This window comes from Cyrtonyx montezumae, unplaced genomic scaffold (genome assembly GCF_038088225.1).
Source record: "Cyrtonyx montezumae isolate F1298 unplaced genomic scaffold, pur_monq_1.0 scaffold_3, whole genome shotgun sequence".
Lineage (NCBI taxonomy): Eukaryota > Metazoa > Chordata > Aves > Galliformes > Odontophoridae > Cyrtonyx > Cyrtonyx montezumae.
In genome coordinates, this window is record NW_027072034.1 from 86896201 (window position 1) to 86907559 (window position 11359).

The window sequence follows — 11359 nt, forward strand, 5'->3', positions numbered from 1 at the left end:
GTAAGATTTTTATTTGTGCTATTACCTTTCTTAAGAGGAAAGTGATAGGGCAGGAGGGGAGCAGACAAGGAGCAAGGGGGCCATCCGGGTCTCAGTAGGCTGCAATGGTTTCCTGGATCCAATCAACGTAATTGCAGACCTTGGTGTAAACACCGGGATAACCTTTCTGAGCGCATCCAATTCCCCAGGACACAATTCCTTGCAGCTCTCCATTGCACGCAACTGGTCCACCTGAGTCACCCTGGAGAGAAAAATTTAGAGGCGTGAACCAGTTTAGAACCAGAATCTCACCTGGAAAGATTTTGACCTGGTGCAAAGAACCTAGGGGATGCAAAGTGAAAGGTAGCAGCAGGCCCTGCTACGGGAGCGCAGGCAGAGTCCAGTCCTCATTTGTTGGACTCCCCTAGTCCCCAGTGATTCACTGTGACTGTACTCAGTGCCCGGCAGATGTGTCTGGACCTGCTATTTTTGGTCAAGTCCACACTGCAGCTAAACCCTGCTGGAAAGATTCAATATCAGAAAAGAACTTTGGGGCATCCTCTCTGCTCCGAGGGTAGTGAGGCAGTGCAGCAGACTGACCAGGGAAGCTGTGGAAGCCCCATCCCTTTGGAGGTGTTTGAGGACAGGCTGGATGGGGTCTTGGGCGGCCTGATCTGGTTGGTGGCAACCATGCCCATGGTGGAGAGTTGGAGCCCAACGATCTTTTAGGTCCCTTCCACCATAAACCATTCTATGATTCTACAAGGAGGGCTAAGCACGCTGTCGAGCAAGAAAATAATCCATAAAGCATGAGGCACCCTGGCTCTGTGTGGCCCAGGGCTCTGCATAGACATCAGCTCTTACCTGGCATGAGTCTTTCCCACCTTCCAGGAACCCAACACAGATCATGTTGCTGGTGATATCACCCGGGTACGCCTCTTGGCACTCTTGGTCACTCAGAATTGGAGCTTTCAGGCACTGGAGAAGTTCAGGGGTGTTGTCTACCGGGAGAGTAGTGACAAGACAACATTTGTTGTTTTTTCTTCCTGGGACCCAGTACTGTCAGTTAACAAAATGACCTGAAGACCTATCTGCGAGGCCCAGCCAGCAAAGCAGGGTAGAGCAAACCCTTGAGCTAGAGAGCTAGAGGAGCAAATGTGAAGTGCATTGTACACTGAGGCACACTGGCACACCTTGCAGGCAGAACAAGAAAAGGCTACAAAGAAATCAGCCGAAAAGAGTGTGGGTCTCATGAACGCAGTGGAAGAGCAGGAGAAGCGCAAACAGCTACTTGTTGTGCATCTTGATACTCACAGCCATTGCTCAGCGTGTTTCCCCACCCTGAAATCAGGCACTCGGTCCCCGCCTTGGCACAGGAGCTGGGCAGAGCTATGGGTTGGATGTCGTCACTGTAGACCACCGCAGATGCCAACTTGATCAACATAATGTCATTATTGAGGGTTATTGAACTGTATTTAGGATGGCGGATGATTACTGATGAACTCCTGACTTCTTCACTGTCTTCCTGCACGTCGATGTTGTACTCTCCCAGCCTCACTTGTATACGGCTGCAAAATTGCCAGCAGAGAAACACAGCAGTTAGCCGAGGGTTGAACAACTTTGTGCCGTAAAGGGGTCTGGCAGACTCTTGGAAGAGAGTAACACAGTGAATGTTGCCCTAATCAGAGGGTAATGTGTCACAGAGCACTAGAAACCATTTGATTTTGTGGAGAACAGAGTCTGGAAAGCCTTGCCAGATGGGCATCCTGTCCAGAGGATCCTCAGCTTGCAGCTGTGGCAGTGGTAGATGGATGACTCCAGACACCTAGAGCAACGCTTCAGAATGGAAACCTGCTGCAGGGAAACACGATCCATAAGGTGTGTTCTCTCAGAACAAAGAAAGATCCACAGGGAAGATCTGAAGGAATGAACGTGAACAAAATGATAACGGTACGCCACATAGACGTGCAAATGGGGACAGAAAGGCATGTTAGCGTGCACAGAAAAGGATGCCAAGAGTGCCACAATATTGGACAGATGATGAAAAGCAGAGAGACTGAGGGAAGCTGAGACTGAGGACCTCCTTTGGTTCTCAGGTACACCATGCGTTGCCCCCTCAGATGGTCTTCTCCCAAGAGGCACTGGAGTTCCAGATCCAAAATGATTGCAAGGTTTGACTAGAACCCATCCAGACACACAACCCGATCCGTACTTACGATTTGTAGCAGTGAGCAGCTGACAAGACCCACTGGCTGTTGATGAGGGAACCTCCACAGAAGTGATAGCCAGAGTTCAGAGACACCTGGTAGGGAACTGAATGCGCTGGGCATGTGTAGCCTCCCACAATCTTGTCATCATCAGCACCTCCAGGGAAAGCAACTGAAGGAAAGAGAATTGGGTTTCACAGCACCAGGCCTGACTCCATTCTCTGCAAGTGTAGCAGCAGACAGTGAGCTACAGAGGAATTAGCAGCAGCCAAAAGAGTTTGAAACTTCTCAAGTCTTCACGTGACCTCTGAAACGTCCTGCTGAGTTCGTCCTGGCTACGCTGAAACTCGAGTCTAAGTCTTTACCATCTCAAGTCAGAAAGAGAACAGAAGAGAAGAAGCTGCCAAAGGACCTCACAAAGTAATTGCATGCAGGCCTCACTGTGTCCTTTCCACAGAATCTTTGGAACAGCATGCGACATCTATGGCATGGCAGAAAGCACATGGTGGTCGCTTTTGTGGAGCAGAAACTGTATGAGGGCAAATGCAGTTGAGAATGTTGGCAGAAGTTTTAATCTGCTGGGGGGAAAGGAGGGGTGAGCAATAGTGAAGGGGAACGCTGGTAGCAATGAAACAGGAGAAAACACAAAGTCTTTGTGGAGCTGGAGGGTGATATAAGAATGATCGTGCTTGGATGATATAGGGAAGAACATAACTGAATGTGAGAAAGAAGGTATTTGTTGAAGGCAATGGAACAGTGGTAGCCAACCATTTTTGATCGTGCGTCCCTTTTGGTAAAAACCCTTTCAACACTCCCGTCCCTCCTTGCAATATATGTACGCTTATTCATTTGCAAGTTATGTACGTGTACTACTGCAGTTCTAATGTGTTCTTCTCACGCCCTAATGGACCATCTTGCATATTCTGGGGTGCACGCACCCCTCTTTGGAGACCACTGCACAAGAACACCGTGGGCGTGAAGCCTGTCTCTGACCACCGATTACAGATGCCAAATGCAGAAGATGCAAAACCCTTCCCCGGCCCCTCCTGGGCCTCCAGCAACTCATGTACTTGACGTCTCCTGGTCAGATGGAGTGTCTCTCAACCTCATAGCTTTTGATGGAGATTTTTTACACAAACTTGTCCCCTCAATTTCTGAGGCTGCATAAGCCCTTTACACACACAAAAATTCTGCAGAAAGGGGTTCACAGCTTTCCTAAAAGAAGTGGAATTGTCCGTTGTTAGGTGCAAACCTACCAGATGATCTACCTTTGTTTGATACTCCCTAATCCTTGTACAGGAGGGGACAGCAAGCTCCTCACTGTTTCATACACCCCCGTCACATCCTACCTTCTCTGTCTCTCTAGGAGTCTGGGAGTCCAAGTCTCTCACATAGGTGGAATGAGAAGAAAAGAATAGTCTGCCATTGGAGAAAGAGAGGGCAGGAAGAGAAGGCGAGGCAAGAGGTTATGGGAGAAGTTTTGCTCAGATCAGAAACATTTGAGAACGTACCAGCTGCTCCCAGGCAGGAGAGAATCAGGAAGAGAGAATTCATGGTGCCTCCACCACCGAGCTCTGTGATATGTACAGGGACTAGCCTCAGAAACTCCTCTGCTTTATGCTCCTGGAGAACTTTATCTTTGCAGGCCCATGGGCTCTCCAGCTTCAACTTTCCCAGGGCCTTGCATCAGCCTGGACAAATTTACTTATTTTATCTGAGTATACCAATGATGCTGCTGATCGTTATACTGAAAGTAGAAACAGGTATTTCTAGAAATGCAAGCTGGCATTGATTTTCCCTTGATAATACGAACCCAGCTGTCCTTCATTCAGTGGCCAGATTCCCACCAATGACTCTGGAGCCACCACTACTCTGCTGCAGCTTCTCTGCTTTAAATTATTGCATTATTTTACATATATATATGTACGCGTGCGTGTGTGTGCGTGTGTATGCATATGTGTGTTTATATATATATAATTATATTGTATTAGATACATTATTATTATATTATGCATATCACTGCATTAAATAACTGTTTGCAGATGGAGGTGTATACTTCAGGAGTTCATTTTTGAGAGAGCCTGAAAAATGGGCCCGTGGGGTGTTCACTTCTACTGGGCAGAAGAGGGTATTTACCATTCATGCGTATATACCATTCATGAAAGGATATATCTTCTTAGAAAAAGAGGAAGTGGGTGGAAAGAGAGTGTCATGCTTTTAACCTGGGGTCGGAGGAGTTTGGTCCTCATTCAACAGAATGGCCTGAATTCTTCTCTGAATCGGTCTGTCTGCTGGTTGATCTCTGGACTGTGCATCACAAACAACCCGAATGCCTTCATTTGAGATCAGTTTGCCCCATGTGCTCATGCACTGTTGTGCCTGCAGGAATGCACCCTGTTATGCTGGGGTTCATGAATGCCTCTCCAAAGAGTCCGGTAGGAAAATGGGGAGAGGTTTAGGAAACACGTCCTTGAGGTGTTTGTTTGTCATCAAGGACTTAGGAACTTGTGCTTGTGGAAGCAGGGCTTGTGCTGCAAGCTCTGACGTTGACCTGGGAAAAGGCTTGTAGTGTCCTCTTGCTGATTTAGGCAAGTAGCATAAAGTGGCTCCCAGAGATCTTTTTCTCCAAGGGCATTACCAGCAGGCCCGCTATGATGTCTTTTGTGCTGCTGAGAGTGGCTGATTAGTTTTTTAAAATATTGAAAAATATATTTTGAAAACATAGAATAAAATATCGAAATTAAAATGAAATTTTTTGTTTTTCCATCAGGGTTTCCTGAGACCCTATGAGGAATCAGAGGCACTTGTGAACTGATATTTCTAGAAATTCAAAAGGGTACTGTTTATCCCTTGATAATATGGAACACAGCTGCCTTCCGTTTAGTCATCCACTCCCCACCAGTGCTTCTGGATCCTCCAGTCCTCTGCTGTGAGATCTAAGCTTCCCTTACGTAGGGTGGAATTATTCAGCTTTGATAATTTCTTCCCTTCTTATTAACTTTGGCATTACAAATATTTCTATTTTCCTCACAAATTCTCTTATCCTAATTTGTTTCTCAATTTAAGTTATAGTGAAATTTTATAGTAATTATTGTTTAATCCACGGGACATTAAATGCAGTGATGTGGAGGGTTCCATGATCTTCCCCTTTAAAATGAAGGAATATGTCCATAGAGTACCTCTATGCAGCAACCCTCCATGGCACTCAAATGTCTGATCATGAAATGGAGCTGAAAAATGATTCCTATTTTGTCTCTTGTTCCATTTAAGCATCACAGAGTAGTTGACTTCTGTTAACAGTCTTCTGAGATTGTCTCTTGGAAGATGACATGATGATTTTGACAGCTCCTTGAAAAATAATTATTTGTCAAATCATTATGATTTAACTGACTAAGCTTTATAAGTGTTAATGCTCTTTCAGAGAATTTCGAGAAATCTCACTGTTCATGGTCACAGTATTTGTGTTCACATACACTGTATCCATAAGTATCAACTCATACTCAAATTTTTCACTATCATTCTCTGTAGACAATTCCAAAATTAAATAAATATACAACTATTTCCTTTGCTTAGGCTGACATAATCTTTTAGATTAAATGAGAGTAATGCTTTCAAGCAAAAATGGTGAACGTTCCACATTTGAGCAAATTATCTTAGGAGGTGGAGGGCCACATGGAAGAGTTTTCTCCTACTCAGTTTTTGAAATTATTTATGAATGATTTAATTTGAGAAAACATTGTATCATACAGGTATAAAGAAGCATATTACTGAAGAAATTGAATTTTAAAAAATAAACTTAAGAAATGTAACATACATGTATATATTTTTAACAAATACAAAATATCTTTCATTCCACTATGTACATTGTACAGCTTCTGGATAAAGCCTGCTTTCATAAAGATGACACCACCAGCAAAGAGAAATCTCAAAGGGTTCCGATGAACAGGTGTTGCATATGGGAGTGAGAAGGACAAACAACCACCTATCTTTCAAAACCCCAAAAAACCAATATATCTTTATTTTGTAAATAATCTGAAACAATTAAAGAGAGCTCTATATCTTATGAATGGTTTATGATTAACTTATACATTGTTTGTAATTACTATCAGTACCTTCTAATGCTTACATTTGGATTTTCAAGTTTTCCACTGTTCTGTTTGTTTTTTTTTTTTTTTTTTTCTGGAGAAAACCTTGGGTTAAAGATAAGCTATTACAGAAAATATATTTCCAGCAGCTCATGTTTCCAGTCCATCAGTCTGGGCTCGAGGCTGTGTCAAGACCATGAAATACATACTGTTCATCACCTTTGTTGGTGTGGCTGGTGAGTCTATTTTTACTTCTATTTATTTCTAATTTAAAATGAAACTCATTTCTGAGGAAATTTGTAGCGTAGTCTGTTGTGAGAAATTGAAATCCAGTTTACATTTGCACAAGGTTTGAGGCAGAGCACTTCTACTTCTTTTGACTACTAAATATCTGTCCAGGCTAACTTATTTCACAAGACATTAAATGAATGCCTTCATGGTTCTTGACCCAGGAAGACTAACATGTTTACACAGGTTCAAAATAAGGCTATATAAATTCACATATTTTCCAATGAAAATGAATTACAAAGTACTTCTTACTCAGGAAGTCCTAAAACTAATGTAATTTATTGGAATATAGCGGAGTGTTCCAAGGAAATATCACTGCAGACAGTATTTTCAGTCTGCTATTCACTGCTTCTTCAGACAAGTTCCTGGGACAGACAGATCTTTGGTCTCATCCAACAAGAACATTTCTGTATTATTAATTTCACTCTGGAAATAGCAGCCAGGGCTATAGAAACAAATAGATGAGCTGCAAATCTAAATTCAATGAGCTTATTTTAGGGAGCAGCAAACATCTGTGGAGTTGACCATAACTGCTATAGTGTATTTTTGTAGAACCAGAGCCTATAAATGAGATCTTTCAGCCAATCAAGGGGCCACAGAGTTTCTTATGCCAGATGTTAACGTATGGTGTTTCTTATTTTACAGTTGCCTTCCCCATCAATGATGTTGATGACGACAAGATTGTGGGAGGCTACAACTGTGCAAAGAATGCTGTACCCTATCAGGTGTCACTGAATTCTGGATATCACTTCTGTGGAGGTTCTCTCATCAGTAGCCAGTGGGTGCTGTCAGCTGCTCACTGCTACAAATCGTGAGTGGAAAAAATATATTCCATAACCTACTTCTTTTCTCCAGTTCGCTTTTAGCAGGAATACAGAGCTGTGAGATCCAAATGTATAAGTAATTTAGTTCTGACAGAAGACAACTGAGGAATGAGTGGGTCAGAAAGGTGGGGTGATGCATCACAAGATGTTTTCCCTTTCTGCAAATGTTTTTCAGAATGCAGATTACTTTATGAAACGACAACAAGGTAATCTAGCAAGTTATATATGTGGTCTACTACAAACTGCATTAACCTTGTTAAAACTTAATTACTATATAAGAGGAAGAGGAATGACTTTATGGTGATACCAGTTTGTCTACCAGAATGCTTGTACTTGCCACAGAACAGTCCTTCATGAGTTCATCACCAGCACTGGAAATAAAATCTCAGCTTGGATCCTCAGGACTTATTGCAGGACAAGAAAAGAACCCAGCATGAAAATAATTAATACATACAGTGATAGGCAGATTTCTCATAACCATGATTCCAGTGGCAATAAAGTAAGTGACATTCCTTCTTTTTTCCAGTTCCATTCAAGTGAAGCTTGGTGAATACAACCTGGCAGTCCAAGACGGGAGTGAGCAGACCATTAGTTCATCTAAAGTCATCCGTCACTCTAGCTACAACTCCAACACACTGAACAATGATATCATGCTCATCAAGCTTGCCAAACCAGCCACACTCAACTCCTATGTCAACACAATTGCTCTGCCTACTAGTTGTGTGACCACCGGAACAACATGCCTAATCTCTGGATGGGGCAACACACTCAGCAGTGGCTGTGAGTGCTGGTTGGGAATGCACAGCATCCTAAGTACCCGGAAGATAGTCTAGGACCTCACAATTAAGTCCAAAAAGTACAGAGTAAAGAACAGAGAAGTGCTGCAGGGCAAGCCTTTTTGAAGAATGATTCTAAAAGATCAGTCCATGTAGGAGAACAATAATTTAACTGGCCTAATTGTAAAACTTTCTCAGAACTTGAATCTTGCTCTATTTTATGAATCATTTAATTCATTCAAGTGCCCTTCACTAATATGTCCACATTGCAATACATTTGGTGTCTTGGCACCATCAACTATGCAGCTCCATTCACTAGTTAGAGTTCTAAGAACATTATAAAAACATGTGATTGTGGATCTAAAATTGCTACAGAAGAGCTCCACTCTTACACTGATGGTCAGAGGTGTGGGTGAAGACTGGTGTCTAATTCTCTGACAGAACCAAACCTGCACCAGAGGTGAGGAGAGGACAGTTTCCCAGAGGCCCAAGTTTTCTTCATCATATACACTGAAAGAATGGTTCTTAGTTCCAAATCTGCCAGCTGATGACCTTCTAGACATAGTGTAGAACAGAGGGCCTGTGGGGAGAATTTGTTTCATCTAAAGAGATAGAATTACAGCTCAGAAGAAAAATGAGGACTGCTAAAACAGGGTGTCCAGCAATGACTTCTTTTAAGAAAGATGGTTTCTTCAGGCTCTGAAATTAAATCAGGTATCCTATCAGTCATTTCTCTCTATTTTCTTATAGCTCTGTATCCAGATGTCTTGCAGTGCCTGAATGCCCCTGTACTCTCCTCAAGCCAGTGCAGCAGTGCTTACCCCGGTCAAATTACCAGTAACATGATATGTGTAGGATACCTGAATGGAGGGAAAGATTCCTGCCAGGTAAAACAACTGTCTCTTCTACCTGTACCTTTCCTGTCTTCTCCTAGTAGAAGATGATATTGATTTAGAGATATTCAATGGCATGTTTGAAACCTTTTTTTTCTACTAGCAGTGGAGGGTAGAGGTTACTTAGTTGGCAATTTTTTCACTCAGTTGATCCCTGTAATTTCTTTTTCTTTTTTTGAGACATGAAATACCTTTGCCTTAATTTTCCACATGCAGAGTATGCACTTTGGAACACTGAAAACAGAGAAGTGCTGCACCAGAGAATAAACAATAATCACAGAGGCTCTAGCCTGGGATACCGATGTTAGTCTGGGATTCAGTGAGAATAAAATACTCACTGTATCAACATCCAGGAAGTCTAGAAAATGAACACACTTGGCAATTGCACTGTATGTTGCATACACTTGACTTTGTGAAAAGAATTTGCATAATAATGTGCAGGAAAAGTTTTCTGAGCATCTGCCAAGAACTGTATCCATGAAATACAAGTAACTTACTATTATCTGTGATGCCTTAGAGCAGAAGTAAGGCATGTTAGCATCAGGTGTAGAATTGTAAGCAGAAAAGATCTTCGTAAGAAAAAGTCTATTGGAACTCTAGAATCTCAGTCATTTCTGGGAAAAATTGCCTATTGCTCATGCTGATAACATTTGCTGAGTATCTGTATCTGTCTGTATAGGGGGATTCCGGTGGACCAGTAGTCTGCAATGGGCAGCTTCAGGGTATTGTTTCCTGGGGTATTGGATGCGCACAAAAAGGTTATCCTGGTGTTTACACTAAGGTTTGCAATTATGTTTCCTGGATTCAATCAACTATTGCTGCCAACTGAGACACTCACTTCACGTGACCTTCTTTTCCTCCTCCTCCTCATTTCCTTCTGTTTTGGAACTGGATGTACAAAACTTAACAAAAAATAAACATTCTATGACAGAGTTTATTTGTGCAGTTCCTCTGGTTACTTTCATAGGTTACCACATGGAGAACAAGTAATCTATCTATCTATCTAGCTAGCTAGCTAGCTAATATTTGTAGTGTCTATCAACTATAAGAGTCTTGGAAAACTTTTTAGCCTTGCATTCAGGAGTCCATCAGTCAGTTATATGGAAGCATTTTGGAGTAAAAGATATTTTCTGTTTATAATCACATAGCGAAATGCTACCCATCTACATAAAACAGCTGAAAAATTGTGGTGAACTACAAAGGCAACATACTTCCTTTACAGAAAACAGTTGGCAGCAACACAAACACTCTAATCACCCCCAACCCACAGTCATATAACTGAACATTTCCCAGTGCAAAATAACTGAAAGTTCTACCTGGGAAATAAAGACAAGTTCTTGCTAGGGTTTGTTCTCTTAATGTACCAGTACTATGAACTTCCAAGGCTATTTTACTAAATTGTTGGGGCTGCTGTCCATACCATTTTGCTCACTGGACATGGTGGGCTTTCTAAGTTTTCCTGGAACATCCAAAAGAACAGAGATGTTCCTGAGTTTTGATCCCTGTAAGCCCCAATGTGCCCTGAGAAAGTCCATGAAAAAACTGCCAAAGTTGCCCATGGGCTGTGCAGCCATCTCCTGAAAAAAAAAAAACAATAATAATAATAATAATAAAAAGAGAAAAAACTGAGAAAAATAAAATGACAGGAAAAGCATAACATCAGAAAAATAGGAAAAAAATGTGGAAGAAACCTGGCACTGGAAGAGAGAGAACTGTGGGGTGCAAAGGAACAAATGGCATTTTCATACAGAGGGGGCTTGTGCTTAGCTCTTTCAGGTGCTTTGTTGCTGATATACCTCTTAGATGAGTAATAGGTACATGAGCCAGGACAAAGCACAATATACAAATGAGATCAGGCCATAGCATGGTATCCCACTGCTCTGAAAGCCCTTGTTGAATTCCTTCTCACCATCTTCCTTTTTAGGCTTTCTTTTTTTTCTGGAATAAAAGCCTGACATTGTTCCCTTCAGCCTGTTTGTACCAGGAGACAGAGTTCTTACCAGGGAGCTGTTGAAAGTCACAGGTTTTCCCTCCATAAACAGTGTGAGTGGAGATTCTTGCCTGGTACTGTCATCCAAAAAGCAAATTTGTTACCTGACGTGCAATGAACCAATTCCCACACACGCAAGAGAGTTGTTGCTTTTTATTTGGGCTGGGTGCTCAAGAGTTAAATGTTTCCAGAAATCAAGGAAAATAATGAAAATTTCTTCACCTTATTTATGCATCAAATTCCCATATACTCCATCTATCTAATACAGAAGGAACACCTACTACCTACATATTCATAAGGTTTTGCAATTATTATAC

The 11359-nt window shown here is 42.0% G+C and overlaps 2 protein-coding genes across 2 annotated transcripts; one reads left to right on the plus strand and one right to left on the minus strand.

The window, feature by feature from the left end:
- On the minus strand, positions 1-3778 carry LOC136052277 (trypsin II-P29-like). Its single transcript, XM_065742264.1, has 5 exons — positions 3698-3778; positions 2196-2358; positions 1294-1547; positions 844-980; positions 1-241 (listed from the first exon to the last, which is right to left on the minus strand). Exons 1-5 carry the CDS (start codon positions 3738-3740, stop codon positions 92-94), a joined length of 747 nt encoding a protein of 248 aa, XP_065598336.1. The 5' UTR covers positions 3741-3778; the 3' UTR covers positions 1-91.
- A 2641-nt stretch (positions 3779-6419) lies between these two features.
- LOC136052276 (trypsin I-P1) lies at positions 6420-9997 on the plus strand. The gene is made up of 5 exons (XM_065742263.1): positions 6420-6507; positions 7205-7370; positions 7910-8163; positions 8910-9046; positions 9732-9997. The coding sequence occupies exons 1-5, from the start codon at positions 6468-6470 to the stop codon at positions 9879-9881; spliced, it is 747 nt and encodes a 248-aa protein (XP_065598335.1). The 5' UTR covers positions 6420-6467; the 3' UTR covers positions 9882-9997.
- Positions 9998-11359: the final 1362 nt, after the last annotated feature.